Source organism: Plutella xylostella, chromosome 23 (genome assembly GCF_932276165.1).
Source record: "Plutella xylostella chromosome 23, ilPluXylo3.1, whole genome shotgun sequence".
Taxonomy (NCBI): domain Eukaryota; kingdom Metazoa; phylum Arthropoda; class Insecta; order Lepidoptera; family Plutellidae; genus Plutella; species Plutella xylostella.
Window position 1 is genome coordinate 10,605,467 of NC_064003.1, and position 27,949 is coordinate 10,633,415.

The 27,949-nt window shown below is 40.3% G+C and overlaps 3 protein-coding genes across 3 annotated transcripts; 1 reads left to right on the plus strand and 2 right to left on the minus strand.

Annotated features, from left to right (window-relative positions):
* Nucleotides 1-282: 282 nt before the first annotated feature.
* LOC105394488 lies at nt 283-1,964 on the minus strand. Its single transcript, XM_011566397.3, has 3 exons — nt 1,812-1,964; nt 897-1,054; nt 283-404 (listed from the first exon to the last, which is right to left on the minus strand). Exons 1-3 carry the CDS (start codon nt 1,852-1,854, stop codon nt 348-350), a joined length of 258 nt encoding a protein of 85 aa, XP_011564699.3. The 5' UTR covers nt 1,855-1,964; the 3' UTR covers nt 283-347.
* A 586-nt stretch (nt 1,965-2,550) lies between these two features.
* LOC105394493 (major facilitator superfamily domain-containing protein 8) lies at nt 2,551-12,162 on the plus strand. Its single transcript, XM_038113305.2, has 6 exons — nt 2,551-2,845; nt 7,418-7,661; nt 7,998-8,309; nt 8,563-8,809; nt 10,840-11,125; nt 11,710-12,162. Exons 1-6 carry the CDS (start codon nt 2,693-2,695, stop codon nt 11,965-11,967), a joined length of 1,500 nt encoding a protein of 499 aa, XP_037969233.2. The 5' UTR covers nt 2,551-2,692; the 3' UTR covers nt 11,968-12,162.
* A 1,595-nt stretch (nt 12,163-13,757) lies between these two features.
* On the minus strand, nt 13,758-27,348 carry LOC105393272 (organic cation transporter protein-like). Its single transcript, XM_038113304.2, has 8 exons — nt 26,869-27,348; nt 25,916-26,126; nt 25,353-25,453; nt 22,646-22,800; nt 22,039-22,288; nt 15,234-15,598; nt 14,622-14,803; nt 13,758-14,169 (listed from the first exon to the last, which is right to left on the minus strand). Exons 1-8 carry the CDS (start codon nt 27,012-27,014, stop codon nt 13,969-13,971), a joined length of 1,611 nt encoding a protein of 536 aa, XP_037969232.2. The 5' UTR covers nt 27,015-27,348; the 3' UTR covers nt 13,758-13,968.
* Between the last annotated feature and the right edge of the window lie 601 nt (nt 27,349-27,949).

A 27,949-nucleotide genomic window follows, 5' to 3' on the forward strand; every position in this document is an offset into this window, starting at 1 on the left:
CTATGGAAAATGAAAAACTTTTTTCGCGAATTTTCAAATTCTGATTTCAGTTTCAGGCTTAGATATACCATGCTGCACATGTAGGTTTCGGCTTAGTATACCCTTTTTGCAACACCCTGTATATTGAGATTTAGTGCCTTTATCAGTTATAAAAACATGGCTTTTACTAATAAATTGTATACTCAAATATTGTGGTTTCTCTCAAAATAGTAACTTACCTCTCAGGTCTCAGATAAGCAACCTTTAGTATGATAAAACTTGCGTAAATAAAACCCCATCTAGTTTAAATTAGTAGCTATATTGATTTGAATAAACTAAATGGTATGCAATACATAATGTAGTGGTGCCTAGTCCAGGCTCTTGGGGGGAGAGTAGTTCAGGTACACCAGGCCAGAGGTCTTTGCCTGAAACAGAAAACAAAATCAGTACTGGACCTGGTATAAGATATAACATTCAGAAAATCTCAAGGTGTTTTGTTTACAGTGAATCATCTTCTAATGTGTCAGTAAGCTACTATATTCCATTCCGCGGGGAAAGACATCTGACAGAACCCTTATTACATTCGAATAAGGGTAGTTTTTGTTTGTCTTAGATGTCTTTCCTCGTGGAATGGGATATAGAGCTCATTAACATTTTTCACCATGCTTAGGTATATTGCTGTGATGGTTTCCATTTGCAACATAACTTTTGATTTAAAAAGAGGTGGTATTCCTACCATGGCTTCCGCCATCATACAATAATAGCAAGTCTTATCACTACTACGCCTTGGAATTAGTGGGATCTTACAGACAAAGTAGGTACAATCAGCAAAGAACTTTGTGCACTAAATTCTTAGTGTTTTGGTAACAAACACAAGACCTGCCTTATGTTTTCACTGTGAAAAGGTGAGTACTTACAATGACGAGGGTGCCAACAGTGAAAGCGACTCCGAAGATGAGTGCCGCGTTGTAGCCCTTCTGGTTGGCGTCGTACTGCGCCTGCCAGGAGCCGCGGGGCACCGGCAGCTCGTCCATGGTGGGGGGCTTGAAGTGCTCGCCACCGTGGTAGCGGCGCACTGCGGGAAGTATAGATTTATATTACTTTATGGTTGACATGCTCAAATAACCTTTGGTATGAAATAGTTACTGTCTGCTGCAAGTAGAGAGATTTTAGTAAAGTTTTCTGGCAGTCCATAGATATTGCTTATAAAGCAATGAACAGGGAAAAGAAAATCTTAGGAAAATATGAGTAGTTACTTCATAATGATATGGGTATTGCCTACACAAGTAACATTGGAATATAGTTCCTTTCATTTGTGTCATTTTAAGTGTTTGAAGAAGTAATGGTTGAATGTTCTGCCACTCCTTGGGCTAAATAAAGATGGTGAGCCTTTCAGTGAGAATTGGATAGCTTATCAGATCTATACAAATTGTATGGGGAAATTTTATTAATCAAAATTTTAGGATTAACATAAGAATAATTTGGTTTATTTTATCTTAAACATCCAGAGACATCTTCAAGTTATTGATTTATTCATATAGCGAGAGTGCACGGTGCTTGGTGCGGGCTCCCGCTGTTGGGGTGACGGAATGATAACATTGACGTTTAGGTTAGAATTATTGAAGGTGTTACGTAACTTCCGAAATAAAAGTTTTCACAAATATTTGTTGTGATTATTCAACTAATGATAGTTTCAAGATCGAATAAGTCGATACCGTGCTTACATAAGCATTTCAAAATAGAAGGCAGAGAATCCAGGATTTGGAAAAATAATTGTCTGGTCCTCGCTACAAATGGCATTCATTTGAAATATAAATAAAAACGAAGGTTACCTGTCTGCGACAACAGCCTGGAAACAATCGGGCGAACGTTCATTTTGATGAATTTAATGAAATCCTCAGCAAAAGAAGACACACCACCACAAAATCAAGTTTTTTTGACAATTTTTAAGATAAAATATTCTGTGTAATATCTGTCAATGTCACTTTACACCAACTTTACATTCACTGCTTTTCACAGATTAAGAAACCCTGTTGCATGGAAAGTACCGTAATTATTCTGAGTAATTAGACATATTTTTATTCTTTCGCGATAGTCAATAGATGGCACTGAATATGGGTTTTATTTTCAGCAAGATCAAAATTCTTTGTTACCGATTTATACCGCAACGTACCAAGTAAATTAAGAAATATAAAAAATATTTTAAGTTATCAAATTATTGTTTAACTATTTACAGGATTTTAAAAAGACGTCCCATAAATACAATAAATTACTTAATACTTAGTTACTTACTCATCTACCAGTACGTAACTACTGATACAATATCAACCAGACCCTGATCTACCCGACGAACTATATTGTATCTTATAGTTACCTACAACATCGCTAATTTATTATTCCTACACAAACATGAAATTCTACCTAGAGTTTTATTATTAGTACGCTAGCGCCAGCCGCTAGCACGTGCGTCGAACACGACGATTCAAGAAACGATGCCAAACGAATACCGATAGCGAGCGACAATGTGAGGTGAACCCACAACAACACTCATTCAGCCACTCACTATACAAACTAAGCTAAACTATAGCAGTCAGTATAACATTGCGCGCGCGTCGGAACGAGCGTGGCCGCGCTCTCCCTTCCCTTTGTGTACGCGAGTGACGTAGAGCTATGACTCGATAACAAAGTACTCTGTGATCCTCATTCCTTCAGGATGGACTGGTCGACCCCCCCACCCCCGCCGCTCGAGACCCTGGCCGAGCGGCGCCAGCGCTGGCGCAGCCTCTACATCATCTACTTCACCATGTTCCAGATGTCGCTAGGCTTCAGTATAGTGCTCACGGGAGTGTGGCCCTACCTTGACAAGGTGAGACCGATGACCGTGGCGGGATAGAATAAACAGCCGGTATGGAACTAGGGCTATTGTCCCGGTGAGTTGTTATGATCGTCGTAAATGCTAGCTCTCCCCTATTTGCATAATAAAGTGTGACAGCGGTGTTGCGGTCAGTGATACCGCGTTATCAGTTCACACAGCTGTGCTGTGGCTCGGCTCATAACAAAGAATGCGCTTTCTCAACAGTTGAAAGGCGCGCGAGCGAAGTTTGATAATGATAACAAAGTAAAATTTTATAGAAACAGGTTCTAATAGTTACATTGTAGGCTCTAGGTTACCTATAATCTACATTGATGTATTTACTGTAATAATTAAGATACCGGTTACGTATAGTAGGTTAGTGCGTTTATATATGTATACTTATTCAAACGGGTGAGGATATCTTATGTCCAACTTTGAACGTTTAAAAGTGATGTTATCAACTTATCATAGGTAGGTAGGTCTAGTCTAGATACATTAACTAATCATAACTATTTTGTAAATGATGAGCTAGGCCTGCTTATTAAAATAAGGTAAGTAACCTACCTATCCGACAATATTATTAGGGCAAGGTAATTAAAAACAACTTCCAGTTCTTGAACTTCATTTAACAGGTTAGTAATGAGGTACTATGGGTCTGATAATTATGCCTAATTGCTACTGGTTCCTCGCTCCACGAAACTGATCCAAAATGCAACAATAGAACACAATAGTTTAGTAACTGTAGTTAGGGATTAACGCAAGTTTGTCTCATCCTACCATCAATAAGCTATAAACTCAAAACTTAAGTGTACTAAGATAGTTGTTTGTAAATTTTTCACAAGAAAACAGAAGCTCTACCAATTTTAATGAAAAATTGTAAAGTAACCATGTAGGAAGCTGACCGAAATTTCCACGGAAAAACTTAATTAGGCAAAGCTCAAGTCGCAAGAAAAGCTAAATTAGGCTTAGGCGTAACTTCCTGTAAGTAGTTGAGTTGTTTACAGGTAACGTTAGCATGGTTTGTCCAGCATCGACCAGCATGTAAATTAGGTTAGGTTAGGTAAATTAGGTCTATGGTATTATCGCAGTTTCCTCTCTCATCTACATATTCGAAGAGCGGTAAACACGAGACATCCTACCTATGCAGGCATTCCGGCGTATTCCTTGCTTGCAACGTTTAAAGATAATTATCTCCAGTTACTGCAACAGTTAATGAGTAGAATTCGAGGCCACATGAGATAACTAAGTGCAGGTAGGTTAGTACCTATGTATCATTGACATGCCGTATCTCTTATTACGTAGTTTTTGTAGGTTTATTTAAGTTAGAAAAGGTGAATGATTATCTCATACCGTGTCGGTGACACACTCTAAACATAGACTTTCTGTTTTAGAAGCGGCTTTAGATTTAGAAAACTGATTTATTTTGTTACTTATTGATATTCTACACGCACTCACGCCTTGTACTAATGTACTCCCTTGCGGGGTAGGCAGAGGTGCATTGCTGCACCCACTGATATTCTAGATAACTTGTAGGTATTCTGTCTAAATTACTCAGCTGTAATATTATTGCTATGTTGTAACATTTGAAACATTCTAAATTTAGATAAAAATAACCCAGCCCATCTGGTTTTTACGGGTTATCTTTAGGGTCACATACCCCCTGCCTTCTGGTATTACAATAGAATGAGTATACAATACAATTATTATCTGTATAATTATCTACTATGTATTTAATTAACACTACCCGCAAGAGTTAACTTGAAACCGGCCGATGACATTATTTTTTACGACTATAACAACCCGCATGAGTTAACTTTTGATTTGAGTGACTATTGAACTACTTTTAGCACTCAAGTTAACTTTTGTGGGTGTACGGTTATCATGATTATACTTATGTATTATCTTACATCGGCATCGGCATCGTGTACCTACTACCTATTATACGTAGCCAATATAAATGCCATTCCACAAGCAACAATACCGTCAATAACATAGTAAACAGACAGTCCACAACATCCTCAGCTGGCGTCGGTCCAGCTGCCACGCGCATTTCCGCGAAACATTCATCATTCTGTAGAAAGTTGAGACATCGGTCGAGTTGGGAGCTTTTATTTCATAATTATAAGAACATTAACGTGCCTGATTGCATGTACCGAGGTATGGACACGATAGCACCAGCGCATTATTGGCGCAATACTCTATGTAAAAGTAACACAGTTTTTATTTTTCCTGTAAGTACCCTTAGGTACATTTGACGTAGGTACTTATCGAATTAACATAGTAGTCCTAGGTATACGTACCTACCTAAGAAGTTATCTAGTCTAAAATATCTCCACAAACCCTGAAAAACTTGATTTACCTTGGGTAAGTAGTGGGCACTAATCTACAGATTCATGACATTGAAGTTACTACTAACTATTATTAGTTCTTACTTACTTGAAGTACTCGTAGACTTGGAAATTTCACCTATCAATGTAAGACAATGCATGCGTGGGTGTTTCGGTATTTTATTTACGCATTCAAGAAATGATTTCTATTCACTCACACAACAGCCGTGCGTGAGACGGCGGCATGCGAGTTAAAATAAGAAGGGATTTAAAAACCGGTTAAGATGTTGTTGTGGTTGAAGGTCCTTCACTACATAATCTACATACCGCTTCCTTTGTCCATTGGTATAGTGCAGGGTTTAATCAGCTGATCCCCAAGTGCTATGGTATGGGAGTAGTCTCGTGTTTAAGTATTTGGACTTGATATCTCCATTAAATATAAAACCGATTCGCGTTTTGGTAATCGGTAAGTATACTACTCTTTGTAAAAAGTATCGGGTCTGGATCAATAAAACATAAAATGTTTGTTATTTATACTTATAGTTGGTCTACTAAATGTTGGCCTTATACATTATGTAATGTATGTACTTATACAGAGTGTTGCAAAAAGGGTAAGTATACTAAGCCGAAACACCGTCAATACTTATAATTATTCATTTATACGTTTATAACATAACGCCAGTAGTTTAACATAAAACCAGTCTTATCTTCGGAGAACAATGAGCGATATCGTTATCGTTATCAAATCTTACATCATAATAACTAGACTAACAAAGAATCATTAATTATTAATAATAATTAGGTAACATTATTATACTTAAGTACCTAAGTACCACTATAAAATTCTGCAAGTAGGTACCTCAGAGCCTCAGCTCAGAGGCTACTACTGTACCATACAGTACGCACTAATAAAAATAATAAGTCCACATTTTCCGAGGTTTTTTTACGGCATAACTACTTAGCCATTTTCACGATCTCATTGAAGTTAAATAATATTTTTAAGGTTCCTTAGCACAAAAGAAAAAAAGAAACCCTTATATTACTTTGTTGTCCGTCCGTCTGTCACCAGGCTTTTTTAAAAATAAAAAGTGGACTTATTATTGTCTCAGTAAGTATTTCGAGGTAAAGAATTTGTGCGAGTGTTTTTTTTAATCTTCGCACGAACTTGATAATGGTTAATACGGAAAACACAAAATTACCTCGTGTAGGTAATACTTACTAGTAATTTGCAAAATTTAGGCAACAAATTAGTTTCGCCATGGCATGTTGATTGTGACGTGAGCGATTGTTCTCGCCGGGTTCAAGGTTCAAATCCCGGCTGTGACACACTCCGCCAGCTGTCTGTTCTGTGTTTCACGATTTCATAACAAATGGCATTTCATTACGAATGATAATAGCATTAGAATGTTAATCGCCTTTTAATGAAGATGCGGGAATTGTGTGCTGGCGAGTTGGTCACCTTTGTTCTATTTATTGGCAAGTTTAAACTGTACATTCATGAATGTAGGTAGTATAGAACAATATACGTACAGGTACATAAGGAATTACTTATGTTTTACACAGCACGCCTTCTTTCTTCAGCTGTATTGAATGACTCAATGTCATCACATCACATCGCTCATTGGAATTTTATTCTTTGTTGGGCACATTATTAATTATTACTTGTTATTGTTTACTTTGCATTATCGATAACTAGGTATGATTCACAAATAAAATTGCAATGCACTCATCGTTGCAGATAATGATGTTACGTATGATGTACCTACCTACGTACGCTCCGACTCTAAATTAAATACCACACGAATTTTAGTAGGTATTTATCATCATCACCATCATCAGGTCATTTTATGAACTCATGTGATCCCCAATAACAGTTATAGCTCGAACTCTCGCGCACTCAACGACCGCGACCGATTGCATGACAGTTCGCGTTCTTTCATTTGTAAGCTATAAAAAGTGACCTTCACAATACTCACTCAAGAGCAAAGAAACAGTTCCACTTACAAATGCTGACACGAAACGGCGCATTTTTTTTACATTTAATAGGATACAACATATTTAACTAAGTACCTACCTACGTTGTTAGTTGGTAATATTCTGATGCACCGTTAAATGTACTAAAATATGGCAGAAGGCGTAGTAAAGTTTCTTTTTATCCGTTTAGGAGTAACTTGGTGCATTTCTCACTGGAACTTTTTCATTGCCCGTGAGAGTACATTAACTTCTATACTATAACAAACTTCTTCCTCTATTCCAGCTAGAACCAGGATCAAGCAAGGAGGTCCTAGGCGTGGCCGTGGGCATGAATCCTCTGGGCCAGCTGCTCTTCTCCCCGCTCCTGGGTCTGTGGGCCAACCGGGCCGCGTCCCCCCGCGCGCCCATCATCACGTCATTACTGCTGTTTGTGGTGGCCAGCGTGTTGTACGCCGAGCTGCATCTGTTCCGGCCACACGCAAAGTACTGGATGCTGGTCGCGAGGTTCCTGGTTGGAGTTAGTTCAGGTTGGTGTAGTGTGAATGGTTGGCTAGGTGTGCTGTTGAATGATAAGCTATGGGTCAAGGTCATAATCAAGCAAGCCCGTAATCGTTCACTGCTGGCCTCTGTCAAAAAACGTCACAAACGCTCTGATTTCAGCCTTCCTCATGAAGCCGCTACTGCAGCCATCTGTTTATCTTATCGTTACTTAAACAATAATACTTACAAAATTAATGGCTTCAATCAGAGGTCATAGAAGGGTTTTTTATTTTGACTTCTTCGCTTCATAGCTTTCAATAACTAAAAGCAGCCCATGCCGATAGATTTGCACAAATATTAACTCCCATTTTCTGCCATTCCAGCAAACATCGCAGTGGCCCGCGCCTACATGTCAGCAGCCACGCTCGTGGAGGAGCGAACCCGCGCCGTGGCGGCCGGCTCCCTCGCCCAAGTCCTGGGTTTCGTGGTCGGACCAGCTCTACAAGCCGCCGCCGCCCCACTCGGCCCAGGGTCCCCCACAGACACGGGGTTCCTTCGCCTGGACATGTACACTGCCGCTGGATGGATCAATGCAGTGCTGGGGGTGGTCAATTTGCTGCTGTTCCTGCCGTGGTGTTTCAAGGATCGACAGATTGCGGCCAAGGAGGCGATGCGTGCTCAGGGGAAGCAAACTGGTGAGCAATTTATAGAAATATTGCGTTATTTTTTAAAGAGTCACACTCATCTTCTTTGCAAAACTTATTTTAAAAGCATTTCTTAATGCTTATAACAAATTTCTAGACTGGATCAGTGATTGTCAGCTAACCAAATCCACCTGGCAAGCGTGGATTTAATGCAATGATGTTTAGCCTTGGAGGAGGTCTACGTCTAGCTTGAACGCACAATCAAAAGTATCTGCTCATATAGGTTTGTCTATTAAATTTCCAGAGAAAGAAGCTCTAAAAAGCATGAAGCCAGACCTCATCAGCAGCTGGACCCTGGTCGCTGCATTCTTCGTGCTGGTCTTCAACTTTGTGCTGCTGGAGACGCTGGCCACCTCGCTCACCATGGACCAGTTCGCGTGGAGCAAGCGAGAGGCGCTGGAGTACATGGGGGTGCTGATGAGTGCTGGCGCCGTGGTGGCGTGTGTCACCTTTGCGCTTATTACTCCGCTGACTAAGCTGTTTGAGGAACGGTCAGTATTTCTGAGTTTGTACTTGGGTATTCATTTTTATTGTTCTAACTTGTTCTACCTCTAACTATCATCTTTAATAAATCTTTAAGTAGTGGTATATTTCCTCAGGTCTGGAAAAATGCTTATATAGTTCCGATCCATAAATCCGATGATAAATCTCAATGCTCCAATTACCGACCTATAAGTATTTTAAATTTCTTTGCGAAAATATTTGAAAGTTTAATATTTGAACACATTTACAGTCACATTAATTCTAACATTGTTAAACAGCAGCATGGGTTTGTCAGAGGCATATCCACGGTTTCTAATCTCTTGGAGTACACAGAATATTTAAGTAAGTGCCAGAATTAATAATAAAGTACAAGTTGATTCAATATACACGGATTTTAAAAAAGCGTTTGATAGGGTTAATCATAAATTACTGATTCAAAAAGTTTATGCAATGGGAGTACGAGGTACATTGCTCCGCTGGCTAATCTCATATCTCTCCAAGAGATCTCAACTAGTTGCATTAAAGGGTTGCACATCAAATCCAATATTGGTTACGTCTGGGGTACCTCAGGGTTCTAATCTGGGTCCGCTGCTTTTTATTGTTTTTATTAACGATCTTACAAAGGAACTAAAAAGTAATTTTCTGCTGTACGCCGATGACCTTAAAGTGTATAAAGACATTATATGTGATCAGGATTGTGTTGAGTTACAAGCGGATTTGCTGACCATTGATAACTGGTGTCATGCCAATAGCATGAGCTTAAATGCTAAAAAGTGCTTTGTGATATCCTTCACCAACAAGCGCAATAAGGTTATATATAACTATACAATAAATAACCACACCCTGGAAAGGGTGTCCCGTATTAGAGATCTTGGTGTTATATTGTACGATAAACTTTCATTTGTTGAGCATATATGTAGATGGGACAGTAAAAAGAGCTTATAGCATGCTAGGATTTGTGCTAAGAATAAGCAAGAAATTTAAAAAACCGCAAAGTGTTATTGCTCTATATAATAGCCTGGTACGTAGTATACTTGAATATGGTTCAGTGATATGGTCACCCTTCTATGATATTCATGTACAGAGCCTAGAGTCAGTGCAACGGCGTCTCCTCCGAATGCTCAGTTTTAGGTTTGGGTTTAAATATAAACTGCCTGACTATAGGTCTAGACTAGTGTACTTCAACATGGCTACTCTTGAGAATCGTAGAAAATGTTTGGATCTTTTTTGTCTTTATAAAATAATAAATAATAAAATTGATACTTACAGTTGTTTTGTCCCAGATTGCATTAGACTGTAGAACTAGATCTGGTCGTAGATTTCAATTATTCTTTGTTTCAACCTGTCGTATTAATGTTGGCTATAACTCACCTGTGCGTCGATTATGTCGTCTTTATAATCAAATTCATAAAACTGACTGTGATATTGATATTTTTTGGAACTCTTATCCCACCTACCGTCGCCTTGTCTCTACCGCTATAGGAGAACTAGAATGATTGCTTATAACCCTGATGTAATGTTATTAGATTATTACTATAATTAATTGTGAAATTTTAAAAATTAATTAATCTTTTCAATCAGCTTTGAATGTGTATATAATTTAAATTGTTCGAACACTTATAATTAAGTATAAGTGTTTTTTTTATATATTTTTTTTTATGGTTGCATGTTTAATGAATTTTAATTTTGTGTTCTTTTTATGTATTACTTGCATGATGTGAACACATATCTTTTGGAGTGTTAACTGTACCAGAATTATTTTTTTAATGTTGTGTTATTGCTAAATTGTTAACTCTCTGTATTGTGTTCCAATAAATAAATAATAATAATAATTAAGCCACTGCTTTTGTGGTATATTGGAAGTTTGTCAGCAGCATTAAAAGGCTTTGATGCCCGAGATTTCCATATTTGGTTAGGGCTGATCGCCTGACGTGAAATGGTGCACGTTTTGCGGATAGGCTGGTAAAACAGCCGACTGTCTTTCTCTACTAGTGTCGCAACACACCAATCTAAAGTCATTTCCTTTCTCACATTTCAGAGCACTCCTCCTATGGGGCGGCTTCCTCCTGACCGGTCTAGCGTCTGTCCTCTGCATCCCCTGGGGCCCAGGCCCGCCCCCCCTCGCCCCGCTCCCCGCAGACGGCGCAGGGGCGGTGGAGGCTGGCGGGGGGTGCCCTCAACACACACAGCCGTGGTGTGCCACTTCGACTGTGCTCAGACTTGACCAGTTTCTGCTGGGCTACGTGTTCGTGTCGATTGGGTATCCGATTGGGGTCACGCTGATACAGACGATCTTTTCGAAAGTGCTCGGACCGAGGCCACAGGTTAGTGCTTGAACGCTTTCTATTATAATGAAATTAGTAGAGTATAGGTCTACCATGAGAACTAATGTTTTGGTTCTTACTAAGTACATCGCCATGGCTAGCGTCGGATCGTGGTCTGCGTTCATAGATCTTAAAGCTTTGAATCCTGACTATTTCTGACCGCGCCATATATTTGCCCTTTCATCATCATCAATACCTAATCCTAAGTCCTAACGCAAGTTGTTATGTTACTTTCACAAAAAACGTGTTCTATGATGGCAATTGTAACTGGTTAGAGATGACATCATAATGACTGGTACCTAAATGGTGGTAATAGGTTTGTTTTTATTATGCAATATTAAAATAAGAGAATATTATGACTAAACTCGTTTACAAAGATCGTATTCTTCCGACCATAGAAGTAATAAAACTAGTTTAGTAACTTTTATGCTTCCGACACAGATTGTATCTGCAGTTTACGCAAAGGACAACCTTGTAGTTTGTCACAACAGCAACAGCGTAGTTGGTTGTTTTACCTCAAACTTTTGAATTTTATACTTAGTCCACCTAAAAAAATATTTGACCAATTCTTGTATCATTTCCAGGGTGTCTGGCAAGGAATCTTAACTGGCGCTGGCTGCGTATCTCGAGCATTGGGGCCCATATTCGTATCTCTAGTCTACGCGCGGCGCGGTCCAGCCGCGGCATTCGGTTCCACCGCCGCCATCACCTTCACCACCCTCATAGCTCTGCGGTTGTTGTACTCCCGCCTCCGCCCCCCGCCGCTCACCGCCCCCACCCCGCCCGAGCCGCAGGAGCTTCAGCCGTTGGCGAGGAAAGATCCAGAACAAGCGGAGACGTGACACAAGGTTTACTAACATGTAGTAAGATAATTGTAAATTGACAATTCAGTATATTTAACTGTAAATCAGAATCTATTTGCAGTAGATAGGTATAGGACATATGTAGGTAAGTACCTACCTACATTCACAGGAATAAAATATAGGTAGTCTAGAAAACTAAGTTGGTTAAGTGCTGAAGGTACTTATGTTTCAAGATGGTGGCTAACGCTAATGTTGTTTAAAAAACAGATAAATCTTGCTCAATCACGGGTATAAGATACTATATTTTATTTATCAAGTAACAAATCACAGGGTTCAGAATCATACAGGATTGCATACAACACATGTAGTTCCTATTACATTAGACCCAAAGTAACAATGTAAGCATAATATTGAACAAATTATACTTAACTGTATATTTATCATTTAAGACGATTGAGGCACAATGGTAGTGTGTATTCAATTATTTTATATGTATATTCTACGAATTTATCTTGGTGTAGGTTTTAGACATAGCTTATGAGTTTTATCAAATGTATATTGTTAATTCAAGTTATCGATCCTGTTTTATCATCGATACACATCTATTATTTAGTTAGATAAATATAATAATACTTTACATATTATCAATTGTGATACCAATAGTGATTGTGGTAAATAAGACTGAATGTTTTGTAAATGCCATATTTTGATATTGTATATTTTGACGACGTTATAGTTATTGATGTAAGTACAGTAATTATGGATCAGATGGTGTAAATATTGTAAATAATACCTAAAAACAATTCTTATCTCTTAATGAAATATCTGCATAAAATAAATTAAAATAAATAAATAAATATTCTACCACAAATGCATTTTAATCACCCTCTCTTTACATTGCGTCCTTTACTAACGAAACGTGCTCCCTGCTCCCATATACCTAGGTAACAAAAATAGGCAATAGAAATGGGTTTAATTTAAATAAAAATATAATTGAATAGGTACACGAATAAACGTAATAACAACGGCAACGTACCCGTATAGTCATATCATATTTATCACAGTTTATGATGTAATATGAAAAAGGAACAACCATAATATAGGAATTCATTAATTAGGTACACAAGACAGACACGACATAATTTTCGCGATGTATAACATACCTATTACTTAAATATAGTTAGGTACGTAGGTACTTTATTTAATGCAATCATCCTAAAGTCAAACAAAGATAAATATGTTTAACAATGAGGTCCTCACGTTAGAAAAACTTGGCTCATAGCTACACTTAAATTGACCAGTTCTCGCTTAAATAAAATAAGTACTTCAAACATATATTTTTAATATATATTTTCGAAATGGCTGTATTTGTCAAATTAAACTTTAATATGTTCGGGCACTTTAGAAGCTTACGTTACGGTAGTAAGATAAGCACTCCTAAACACAATACCGCACTTTTTAGTAAAAATGTTTTTGGGATGGCACCCTCTATTTTCAATAAACTACCAAAGGACATTAGAAACGCACAGGACATCCAAATGTTTAAAACCAAACTTAAAAACTATTTATTAGACAAGACTTATTACAGCGTCAATGAATTCCTATCCGATACACAGTAAGTCCCAATTAATATAACTAAATGTAGGTACTTATACAACATGAATGTGTTATCTTTAGTTTTTGCATGTTTAATGTACTTAATTTGAAATATTTGTACGCCATGTTGGCTGAGCACGGAGAAATTATATAATATACTGTAATCCATCTTAACCTAACCTGTGACTCACAAATAAATTATTTTGATTTTGATTTTGATTTTGATTTTGAAACATACCCAGCTCTTCATCTACACTAGATAAAGATAAATGTTATCTTCCAACGCAACGTGACTAGCAACAATACAATCATTCATCTCACATAGACCAAGATTCTTACATAAGAAAATCTATCTAAGAATGAACTGAGCGACAATTCAGCCAATCACAAAGCTGCATTCCATAATGATTCTCAGGTATTCAAGACAGATAGTCCTCCAACTCGCTAAGTCTCAGATTCAACAGTGTTCTGCCTGACAGCTACCGGCGGCGGCGGCGGCGTGGGTGTCCGTTGTCTTCGCCTCATGTCCTCAGCCCCTCGCAGTGAAGTGGGCAGCGCGGCTCGTCTGGTCTCTGGGATGAGCAGCACTAGGAGAGCCGCCGATAGAGAGCCGCCTCCGTAGAGCAGCGCTTGCACGTATAGACCCTGGTGGTTGAATTGGTTCGGTTATAAGTACATATAAAAAGTCTTAAGTACCTACATAGATACTGTAGGTAAAATGTAGAATTGGGGAGCGGATGACCCATTCGCCCTCATCCGAATATTATTACGAAGTACCTACAAAGATATGTGTCTGGTACATGAGACCACAGACTATTAAGAAGAACTAACGTTCATGAGACCACTATTTATGCTATAGGTACTGCGTACTTCGAACAGGCTCATGTGTAACAATTCACTGCTATGTATAGATTCTTTAGATCGATCATAAAAAGCTCTTGCCACACGATCTAAATATACTGCAAGCATCCTTCCAATGTTCACCAACACGCACTTGGCAAGCGTGGTAGCCTAGAACCTTTCCTTCAACCCCAGTAGTGAGGACGTAATTTACGTAACTCCCCATATAGACACTTAAAACGCCCCATGAACCATACCAATAGCTGCGTCTGCGGGGCCAGCACGGAGCCCAGGCGGCCGACCAGGCTGCAGGCGGCCAGCGCGCTGCTGCGGACCCGCGTGGGGAACAGCTCCGAGGTGTACACGTACACGGAGTTGAACGCGAACGTGATGGCCAGCTTGCCCACGAAGAAGAGGCCGAAGCCGGCGCGGGTGTGGGCTGGAAGGGATAGACGACATTTAGAAGCTAGGTGACCACGAACAGGCAAAGGCAGCGTGGGACGCCCTCGGGTCTAGGTGGGTTGCCGATAGTGGCTGGATGAGGAAGGCTGAGGACCGAGTGTTGTTGCGCTCCTTGGGAGAGGCCTATTTCCAGCAGTGGATGACCATTGGCTGATGATGTTGATGATAAGCTAGGAGTTTGTGCTATTGCTGGTGATGGAAGTGACGAAGCATAAAAACATGCTCAGGGAATGGCTTCACTTATAATAGTTGCCGTAGAAAGAGAGTTGAGGCCCAAGATGATACCAAAGCAAGTTATAATTAACTTTCAGCCTGGAAGCTTTTCTGTAGTTGTCTTTTTAAATTAAAAAAAATAATTAAGTAAGATAGCTATATAAAGTATGAAGAATTTAATTTTATACACTCACCAACAAAATACGGAATGACACACGCGACACCGCACAGCAGAAACGCGGCGAAGATCGAACGTTTCCGGCCAAACTTCTCAAGCGACATCATCAGTATCAGGGACGCCACGATCTCCATCCCCATATTGAGTGCGAAGTTCGTATACTTGTTCCCAGACAGAGACACAGAGTTTATCGTCAAACCGTAGTAGACAAACGTGGTGCAAATCCAGCACCAAGAGCAAGCCGTCATCCGCCACATCAGGACTCTGGACTTAACCAGGCTGAGCCACGCGCTCCCTTCAGATTCCGCCTCTTCCTTTGCCGTTTCTGATTCTTTGGCCAGCTCCTTCATCAGTTCTTCGTCGACTTGGACCTTATTCCACCTGTAAAAACAGTAATTAATAGTAAAATTAGATGACCAAACATTTACGTTACATGCATGATTTTTTCATTCTTGGATCTGTAGATAAATTCGTTTAATTCGTGCGATACGCCGATACGTCGGGGAATGTAACGGGGACAGATTCGAGCCTCTACCATAATAATAACAGCTGGTAGACATTAGGTTACTGGATAGCAAATATTACGTTACCCATTTCGTGTTTTGCGATAGTAATTTATAAATATTAAGTAACAGTATTAACTTGTAGGGACGACATTACAATTTCAGCTTACTTTGCACCTTAGTAATCTAAGTCAGTCTCGGGTTGGCCGGGTTGTGAGTGGTCGCATACCAATTAACTTTTAACCATATTTCAAGTGCTAAATAAATATATAGTTACGTGGACTTATAATCTATTATTCGCAACCCAATCCCCGAGTCTCAACATTGGTGACCCGACGATTGAAGTGAACCGCGATCGATAAAGTGCAATCATGAACCCTTCTCCGTCACTTCCGGCCGGTGAAAACGCTTTGGCGCAGATCACGGTGTCCAGCAGGATACCGGACTTCTGGAAGGAGTCCCCACGCCTGTGGTTTGCCCAATTCGAGGCGGTGGTGGCCAATCAGAAGCTGGCCGACGAATCACGCTATAACTTAGTGATAGCAAAGCTAAGCCGCGAGCACGTCGAGCAGGTCAGTGATATTGTATTAACGCCTCCTGACACAAAGAAATACGAAGCGCTTAAAACTCGACTTCTCGTTGTTTATGAGGAGTCTGAAGTTCGACAGGTCCAGAAGCTGCTGAAGGAACTGGAGCTAGGCGACCAGAAACCCTCCCAACTACTCAGGAGGATGCGAGATCTGGCAAAGAAAAAATTCAATGATGAAACATTAAATATGCTGTGGATGGGGCATCTACCATCAGCAGTACAGGCAATTCTGACGGTGAGTGAAGTGAAAGATCTAGAGAAACTGGCTGGCATGGCAGATAAGGTAGTCGAAACGACCCGATTTGCTGAGATCCAGGAGCTGTCATGTATGCGGAGCAGTGCCGTACCCAGTTCATCAGCCACGCAGGCTACCCTCGTTGAGCAGATAGCTCAGCTCACGCGGCGCTTGGACAACATGGAGACGTCGAGGTCAAGAGGCAGGTCAGTTGGTCGTAACGGATGGAAGAGTCATCGCTCTGCGTCACGAAGTCGCGACCGGTCTGAACGCGTAAGGAGAGGAGACCCTAACTGGATGTGCTTCTACCACTTCCGGTACAAAGGAAAGGCCAACAAGTGCATTCAGCCTTGCGCATGGCAGAAGCAGCAGGAGTCAGAAGCAGGAAAAAACTAGATTCGGTGCAGCCAGAGGCGAGCAGCTGTACCGGTATAATCAGCAAACGCCTGTGTATTAGAGATAAAAAAAGTGGACTAAAATTTTTGGTGGATACCGGTGCTAACGTATCTGTGTTACCTGTGTCGAAGTATAACCATTTCGCGAGTGATTGTAGTGAATATAAGCTATATGCAGCAAATGGTAGTGTGATAAAGACATTCGGTACAAAAACAATGATATTGGACTTTTGTTTACGTCGACCGTATAAATGGACATTTATTATAGCGGAGGTAACGCAACCAATATTAGGAGCAGATTTCTTGGCTCACCACGGTTTGATTGTGGATTTATCTTCCTCTAGGTTAATTGATGATTTGACAAAATTGAAATCTATTGCCAGTATAGTGGAGGTGGATCAACCCACCGTGACAACAGTGGAGGATACGCACCCATTTCATGATTTGTTATGTAAGTACGTAAATATTACTAAACCTGCATCGTATAAGGAAGTACCTACACACGGTGTTTTTCACCACATCGAAACAACTGGACCTCCAGTATACGCTCGAGCTAGACCGTTACCACCATCTAGATATAAGAAAGTACAAGAGGAGTTTCGTTTTATGCAGGAAACAGGTATATGTAGGCCTTCAAAGAGCCCTTGGGCCAGTCCACTTCATGTGGTACCCAAGAAAAATGGGGAGTTACGTCCATGTGGGGATTATAGGAAACTAAACTCTATTACCAAGCCGGACAGATACCCGATACCTCGTTTATCTGACTTTACGTACATACTAACGGGTAAGAAAGTATTTTCTAAGATTGATATAAATAGGGCTTATCACTGTATTAGCACTGCACCAGAAGATATAGAGAAAACTGCAATAATCACGCCGTTTGGTTTGTTTGAATTCCCGCGCATGACGTTTGGGTTGCGTAACGCCGCGCAAACGTTCCAGCGATTCATGCACCATACTGTTTTTCAGGATCTGGACGTTGATTGTAAAAATAGTATCTTTTCCTATATCGATGACGTCATTTTAGCATCGCCTGACGAAGCTACACATCGTAAGCATCTAGAGTCATTATTTAAGCAGTTCGAAAGGTATAATCTTACTATAAATATGACAAAATGTGTGTTTGGAAAGGCAGAGATAGATTTTTTAGGCTATCATGTCACATCAGATGGGATTCGTCCACTGGATGATAAAGTTAAAGCCGTTAACGAATTTCCGCGGCCCAACAACATCGATGAATTGCGACGATTTTTGGGCATGGTTAATTTTTATAGGTCTCATATACCAAATGCAGTTTCATCTCAATCGATACTTACTAGTTTCATTCATGGCTCTAAAAAGAAGGACAAAACACCTATTGCTTGGACGCCAGACGCTGAGCTAGCATTTGAGGAATGTAAGGCGAGCTTGTGCGATGCGGTCATGCTGTCTCACCCGGTAGCGGATGCACCGCTCGCACTTATGACCGACTCTTCGGACACCTGCGTGGGTGCAGTGTTGCAACAACGTGTTGATAACGCTTGGTTACCTTTAGGTTACTTCTCAAAAAGTTTGTCTAAGACGGAACGGAAGTATAGCACGTATGATAGAGAGTTGTTAGGTATCTACTTAGCCATTCGTCATTTTCGGAATATGGTCGAGGGACGAATGCTGACAGTTTATACAGATCATAAACCTATTACGTTCGCGTTTAGTAAAATAAATAGCGAGAAAGAGTTACCTAGACGTACACGTCACCTAATGTTTATCAGTGAGTTCACCACAGATATCAGACATGTGAGTGGGCAAGACAATGTTGTTGCGGACACGTTATCACGCGTCGCAACTATTAGCTGTCCCACGGTTATAGACTACGAGGAACTCGCTAGGGAACAACAACAAGATACCTATATATTACAAGTGTTGAATTCTGATGACACTGACGTTGCAGTTAAAAAAATAATACTACCTGGTAGTAGTTCATTTATTTTTTGCAATATTAGTAATGACAGAATTAGACCGTACTTACCTGAGAAGTTTCGACGTATAGCCTTTGATACAGTACATAATTTAAGTCACCCTGGAACCAGGACTACACGAAAATTGGTACAAGATCGTTTTTATTGGCCAAGTATGAATCGCGATGTTAGTCAATGGACTAAGACATGTATTCAATGTCAGCGATCAAAGGTCAACCGACATACGATGTCAGCTTTGGGATCGTTTCCCCAGTGTGACAGATTCGAACACATTCACGTAGATTTAGTAGGACCTCTACCGATTTCACAAGATGGGTTCAAATATTGTCTTACTATAATAGATAGAGGAACGCGGTGGCCAGAATGTTTTCCTACAAAAGATATAACTGCTGAAACTGTTGCACGAGTTATTCATGATAACTGGGTATGTAGATTTGGCAGCCCTAGGTTCCTGACTTCCGACCAGGGCCGGCAGTTTGAAAGCAATTTATTCAGTGAACTTATGAAATTATTAGGCATAAAAAAACTACGTACAACACCCTACCACCCACAGAGCAACGGGGCGGTAGAGCGCTGGCACAGATCGCTTAAAGCTGCGTTGACTGCTCGCTTATGTAATGCACCATCATCATGGGTGTCGGAATTACCTACGGTGTTACTAGGGCTTAGGACAGCGGTGAGGAGCGATAACGGGATAAGCGCAGCGGAATTGACTTACGGAACTACTTTGCGTTTACCTGCAGATTATTATGATACTAAGTCGAACTTAAATATTGATAGCAGTAATGAGTACGTATGGAAATTAAGAGATAATATAAGGAAATTTCGTTCTATGGCAATTAGGGAAAATAAAAATGGTAATATATTTATACATCCTGATTTAGAGACTTGCAGTCACGTTTTTATACGAAACGACGCTGTTCGTAGGCCTTTACAGCCTACGTACGATGGTCCTTTTCGTGTGTTGGATAGAAATAGGAAGGTATATTACATTCAAATGTCAAATAGAAAAGTTCATATTTCTATAGACCGTTTAAAACCAGCATATTGCTTGAGTGAACGTAACGACGAATCTTCAACGACGGACACTGAGGTTCCTAATCACGATTCTCCTGTCACTTGTACCACGCGCAGTGGAAGAGTAACAAGAGTACCTATACGATTCAGGTGAAGTTATTTAGGTACTTATTGTAGGTATTTTTTTAGGTACTTTTTTTTTGTAGATGATAAGTATGTCAACTAAATTTAATTAATATAAGTAATAAGAATACCTTGTATTTGTATTTCATATTTGTATTTTTGATGATATTCGATTATATTGTTATAACATGCACTATCTTACTAAGAATTTTAGTTTTATTATTTCGTCCAGTGAAAGCTACGATAATATTAAGCGACGCGATATACCTTTAATTTAGTTAACAATCAATGTAACAGCTAGCATAGCTACGTATCGCTTAGTAGTATGATAGCACCTTTACAGTTAGAATAAGTAGGTTGCGTATAAGCATTAATACACTTTATATACATAAGTCTTTGCAAATATTTTTATTGTATCACGGATTGATTACTCGCAGTACTTATTGTCCAAATTAACAATACCTATACAATGGGTAAATCATACAGCAAGTCAGAGGAAATTATCATCGCCCAAAATGGCGCGAATAATGCTAGTAATAGCTCATTAGAGCAGAAGATAGAAGTATATGGCACAGTGGTGGCAAGTTTTCTTGTATTGTTTTTATTATGTGCTACGTGTCTCTTGTGCAAAAAGTGTAAAAAAGGAGTGAAAACCTGGGCTCGAAAGGAGTTCATTACTGCAATTTCATTAGATCAATTGGACAAAACTGCTAGGCAACAAACAGCTGCCAACGCGCAGTACGCGCAGTAGCAGTGATGTAGCGACACATGTTGTAGTCACGTTTTGCAATGTCAGCTTTCTGGTAACTTCCAGTAACGAACAATGCGCAGACGCTAGTCGTCTCGCGCCCGCCACTTAGATAACACACTTGAGTAATGTAAATTGGTTATCATGTAGTAAATTCAGTAAATAGTTTGGCCTCAAGATATCCTGCATTCGTCATTTACCACAACCCAGTCACCCATTCTTAACCCTACATTGGTGACCTCCGACAAACTGGACACGCAACCTTCGGAAGAAATTATGGAGTCAGCACGGCGATGACGCGGCGCAGCATGGAACGGCGTGGACGAGACGGCTCCCCCAGCAAGGCCATGGGGTAACATGCGACAACATCAGAAAATCACCTACTGGAAGTGCATCACCCCTTCACACATTTTGGTTACGCAACGAAGAAGAAATTAGTGTATCGAGGCATCTCGAGTCAGAACCTGGACGAGCGGAACACATAGAAGGTACGATTGCGCGTTCACGACGGAAGGTCAACGGGCGGTAATCGGCGCTTCTGGAATATGCGAGTTTTTGTGTTGTTTTCCTCGCTGCGAGGCTGCCGAGCTGGAGCATAGTGGACTGGTCACCCACGCGGAGGCTCACTCGAGGGTCCTCATGGAAGTTCCCGCCAGGATGGATGAGAGATGCTAAGAAAGAAGCTATTTTTAGATCAGAACTTGCAACATGGTTCAATCACACACGAGGTCGAATTCGCAGAACCGAGGTAGCAGCGTTCATCTTGCACGGTCAGCGGAATGTGATAAGCGCGTCGCGAATGAACAAAGTGCTACGTAGTTATACCGAGTGGTTTATTGTGTGATTTATAAGTTTGATTTGTTAATTTTGTATCAGTATTGTAATTTTGTGATTTCTGTTTTGTTTGATATTGTATGTTTCAAGTTTAAAGCTCCGTAAGAGAGGCTTTTGTAACTTACGTATTATGGTCTTGAAAATTTTTGACAAAAATTTTGAAAAAACGGGGGAAGTGATGTAGCGACACATGTTGTAGTCACGTTTTGCAATGTCAGCTTTCTGGTAACTTCCAGTAACGAACAATGCGCAGACGCTAGTCGTCTCGCGCCCGCCACTTAGATAACACACTTGAGTAATGTAAATTGGTTATCATGTAGTAAATTCAGTAAATAGTTTGGCCTCAAGATATCCTGCATTCGTCATTTACCACAACCCAGTCACCCATTCTTAACCCTACAAACTTCACAAGATCTTACCTAGCAGCCTTCCTAATAACCCTAGCCGTTCCTTCAGCATCGCCCTTCGCGTGCATCCAGCGTGCGCTCTCATCGATCAGCAGCCAGTACAGCGGCAGCAGCAGGGCCGGCACGTGGATCACTCGCAGCAGCGACCGCCACGCCGGCACCCGCCACGCTATCCATGCAAACAGCACGCCGCCCAGACCGTAGGCTATTCCGGTTGAACACGCGAAGTATGCGCGCTGCGATGGCCGCGCTAGTTCCACCACTGGGGAGTTTGAAAACTTTTATTTTTATTTGTTGCCTTTTCGATAAAGATAGACAGGTAGTGGATCAAAGCGGTCTATCAACTATTCAACAGTACCATTCAGACTTCTGAGTGGGATGAAGCCCGCTGAAGACAGCCAGAGGACTAATGGGTGGAATCCTGAATGCTGATAAGAGACGGGAAGGTATTCCCAGCATATTTTATCCAAAATTTAAGTGATTTAGTGTTTTTTATAATGTTGAATTAGCCAATTAGGCAGTACCTAACTAGGATGTAGGCATGTAAAGTACCTACAATGGGTGTGTCATTCATGCAGGTTTCTTTCATTGTACAAGTACTGCACAACCATCAACATACTCATAACATATCCGGCACTGTTGAACCCGTAGCCCAGGGCGGCCTCAAAGAACTCGACGGCCAGGTACATGGGGTAGGAGACGGAGAAGGACTTGATCACGCCGAGTGCGCCCGCGCAGCCCGACATGATGCAGAACGCAGTGCGGCGCCCGTAGCTGCGGGGAAGGCGAAACAACGTTGGTTTATCTTCTGTTAATCTTATTACAGGTAGTACTTACTAGCTTGTAGCCCTGAAGTGTTTTCCCGTGGTATCTCTGGAAAATGATTATAAACAAACAAAAAACCCGAATGCACGCTAAAAAGATGAAAACAAGTCCCAATGTTAATGGAAAGTATCGTAGGCGGGGACCAGCAGAGGGTTCACCATTTAGCTGAATGTTACTTAGAAAACGGCCCTGTGTGGCGGTCAAGTTGGTCCCCGCCTGCGATACTTTCCATTAACATTGGGACTTGATTTCATCATTTTATTTTATGAAATTTTACGTCAGTAGTCGGGTTTTAGTTCATGATCATTATTTTTTCAATAATTTTGATGTTGTTATTTAAATATGTACACAATACATTTTTTTGTAATGTGCAAATCAAGCCCTTTCATTTGCTACCCCACACGGCTTAATTGGAAAAATATTATTTTTGCGATCATCACGTTATGTCCTCTAGAGGGCGCTATGTACATTTTAATGTAACGTCACATAGCCTTTAACCATCGCGCCATCAATACGCTTCTACACTGAGATAAACGATGATGATGATGAGATGAACGATACCTCATACATCAAAATCTATCAAGCCATTTAGGCTACAGGCGGGAACAAAGAAACAGACAAACATACATACAATACAATACAATACAAAACACTTTATTTGCACCAAGAATAAAAATTACAAAAAACAGAACTTAAAAATAAAACAGTACAAAAAGGCGGCCTTATTGCTTATAGCAATCTCTACCAGACAACCTTTGGATGGAAGAGAGTAAGTCTATATGATTGTGAGGTAGTTGTGGTGCAAGTATATATATTTACTTTTTAAGTATAAGTAATCATAGAAAAAGAAGTGCGACTCCCTCCCCACAGACAAACCAATATGTACTTGGTTTTGTGGGATGTATTAGGTTAAGCTTATTTGTGAAATAAATATATTTATTCATTAAAAAAAAAAAATATATACATAAAATATATACTACTTAAACAGTACATACACTAAATAAATAAATAAAACAACAAATAAATATCTAATAACTATATATATTATACCTATAATATACTTACATAAATAATACACATTACATAATATTATATTCAACTAGTTAGTCAGTGACTGTAGGTAGTGCAATTTGACCCTTTCTTTGAAAGAGGCCACAGATGGTGCACGTCTAATTTCTTCAGGAAGAGCATTCCAGAGAACCACTGATTTCGTCGTAAAGGAGTCACCGTAGAAGTCAGTTTTGTGCGGCGGAACTAGCAGTCGCAAGTTCTGAGCAGACCGAAGTGTGCGATCGTGTGAGCAGTGCCGAAACTGAAAACGCTCTTTTAAATATTGAGGGGATGCCGGGTTAAACAGTATGTTGTAGAGAAGCGTTAAGATATGAGTATTCCGTCGAAGGCGAATAGGAAGCCACTTGAGTTTTATACGATATTCGGAAATATGGTCATATTTTCGTAAACCAAATATAAACCGTATACAAAAGTTTTGAAGTCGCTCAAGCCTATTAAGTTGCTCCTCGGTGAGATCGAGATAGCTGGCGTCGGCGTAGTCAAGAATCGGTAATAATAGAGATTGAGAAAGCGCAATCTTAGTGGACATACATACATACAATCGAAAAACATTACCCTCCTCCTTCGGCAGTCGGGTAAAAAGTAGCCTATGTGTTAAATTTGGGTGTCAGTTTCATACATATACATTTTCATGGAAATCCGTTCAGCAGAGTTTACGTGAAAGAGTTAAACATGCCTTTCCGCTTTATTAGAGGGACTAGTGATTTCCCATTTACTAGTTGTGTATTTTATACACATTATACTACAACTACAAGGTATGCCAATTTGTTTTATTGACAAGTGCATTATCTACAATTTTATGTTAATAACGCTTTATTTACTTACTACACTAGTTTTAAAAGTTTATAAAGATAAGCAAATTGAACTGAATGGGACATTAATGGGCACTAATTTATATGCTGGGGCGGCTTAAATGAAATCAGTTATCTGATTACTAAAGTGCCTCCGTCTGACTATTAGTCAGCTATCTTCTATTTTATTTGCGTATCTATCCAATTTGATAATGATTGGCGATAGCTGCTATCTGCTAATAATGCGAATGCTAAAGTGTGTAATTTCGACCTTCACCAATTTTTCTAGAGCAATATCACTCTTTATTTATATATAACATGACATGTAGGTACTACCCACAAGATTTAACTTGAGAATTGACCTTACCTTTATTCTCTTGGCTTGGATGGTTCGAAAAGGGAGCGCGAGGTTCAAGGTCAAGTCTCAAGTTAACTTTTGCACCCAAGTTTCGCCCACAACCCACAATAACAGAAACCTACTGAGGGCTGTCATCATCAGCCTATAGCAGTCAAAGCACGCTACTGGACGCGAAAACGCGATCTATAGCTTTCCGCTAACGTTCGATGAAATTTGAATAATTCCACTGCGAATGAACCATTTCGGACTCACTCCTGTAGTAAGGTATTGAAGAAGCTTACCCATCAGACACGTATCCGGTGAGCAGCAGTGCCAGCGGGAGGGCCGCATTCCTCACGGTGCCCACCAGAGTGCGCAGCCAACCGCGGCAGCCCAGGTCGAACTGCGAACAGAAACCATCACTCATAAAAAAACGTCATCACGACCCTCTACGGCCCCACTGCTGTGGCACGGGTCTCCTTCCGATAAAGGAAGAGATTTAGGCCTAGTCCACCACGTGATCAGATACGATCACTATGACGCTCGCCCGACTACGGAGCCTACAACAACACTCTAGATATATAGATCCTGTAACTTGTCGATAGGTTGATGGAATCAGAAATAAGGAAAATTCTATATCTCCGCTTTAGGAAGGTAAGGCTACTAGCAAGCTGATAAACCTTGGTCAGATGGTAGTATTAGAAAGTTGATTAAGAGGTTTGGCTTTACGATGAAGACTCTCAGACTCCTTGCAGTCTCCAGCTCCGTTATCTGCCGTCTATCGTGAGCATGTCATGTCCAAGACCCAAAGCAGGGGCTAGTAATGGTCACTTTATTACCTAAGCGTTTTCTTTCCTGACCTTACCTCTGAATATGTGGTATCCAGATTCTCATAGACGACATGTTCACACGCCACCGTGTCGTTCGGGTGGTAGTTCAGCTCACTGCAGAAGTCAGCCGAGGGCGGCAAGTCTGGGAGGGGTGCGGGGCGGGAGCACTGTCCTGCAGGCAGCCATGACGTCACGTTGTCGCTGTACGACGCTTCGGAGACTGCCTCGCATTCCGGCACCACGCAACTGGGTGTGAAGAGAAAGAGGAATAAACGATAGGTTAAATGGCTTGTGTGAGTAAAGAACGAAAGAGACAGAAGAAGTGAGAATCAACTGGACCGACCAAACTAAACAAAGCAGGTGGCTGGTAGTAACTGGATGAGGAAGGTCCAGGACAGAGTGTTGTGCTTTCGCGAAAGAGCGCTCCTTTTGAGAGGCCTATGTCCAGCACTAAACGATTGCTGGTGGTTGATGATGACGAGAGACAAAAGCACCTATTTGAGTGTGGTATAAAATATTGCGATCTACAAATGGTTGTGATGTAGTGAACACGGAAGCTTGTTCAAAATTAGACTTGACAGGAAAATAAGAACATTTACCTACACAAAATTATCAAAACCAGGCCAAGGGTACAAATTACAACCTGAAATATGTTTTAACAAAAACCACAACAAATAAGACAGCGAAACAGTGAATCATCAAGGAGCGTAGCAGCTTAGAGCAAATCTCTGGATGGCTATCTATCAAGTGCTAGATTAGATAAGGGACATTGATCAACGTGAAACGACTCAATGACATTGCGACTGACTGAGCATATTGCTAAAACAATATTTTAGAATTTATTAATAACAATAGAAAGATCCATTTCTCGAATCACGACATTTCTACATAGAGTCCTACAGGGAGGCATTGTATCCTAAAGGTCTTTCTACTATACCTGAAGTAAACAACAATGAAGAGTGCACAATTTATAAGTACCCTCACTCACCGGAAAGGCACCTGGTCTGCGACGAAGACATAGTTGAGGGAATACATGGCTGCGAGGAGGTTCGGGAGGCAGAGCAGCACCAGGTTGTAGCGCTGGTAGAGACCGAAGGGCCCCAGGGCTGACAGGGCTCTCTCTAGAGCCGCCATGCTAGAGCTCGCCTAGCCAGAGATCACAACACTTCACAATAAAGTTTAGAATGCACACTAGGTAGCGTTCACTTGATTCTGATAGCACTAAGAGAAGATCAGAAAACTGCTTTAGAAAACACACGGTTGAAGCCACTGTACTAAGTTAGTTGTTAGGATTACGTTGCTTATTTTATTATTTAGTTTAGTAACAATGCGAGCTGATAATGATAAGCCAGACGCACAGTCTGTGTAGATGGAGGTATGTAAATGATTGTGATTTATTTTCGGTAGAATATTTTACTTATCAACAAAATTCGCTCGTTCGTTTACCTGCGTCGATAACAGTTTTCTATTTTCTGATTGATCGTTATACGACGACGTACCTATACCTAGGTACTTAATCATGTGCCATTACCTATCTATTACGTTTGTATAGATTGTACTGATTTATAAAAATATATTAAGTATACTTATTTAGGTAACTACTTATACCTAACTATTTAATCTGTTTTGAGACGGTTACATGGATAATCAACTAGGGAGAATCAACTGAGAATAATGAATATGCTAGTTATAATAACGGCAGAAGTACAAAGAGAAGCAAGTACCTAGTTACGAAACTATTTAAATGATTATTCATAACTTTATAAATTAAAAATAGGCAGATAATTTGTTTGAACACTTGTTCAATTTCATTTTGAAATAAATCGAACGGATTATATGTGCGGTTAGGTCCCATTTAGATCAATTAAAACTCTCTCTTAAGTAATTAAGTCTCTCATATCATGTCTTCCATTTTATTTCCAAATCTTCAATCTGGGTCTTATAGTTTCAAAGGCTAAATGGGTTTGTTCCTGGAATGATCCAAAATAACTTGATAGTGAACATTGCTCGTAAAATCTAACTACGCGCTAATATACCTACGTTTATCAGTACATAAACATTGCTCTTAA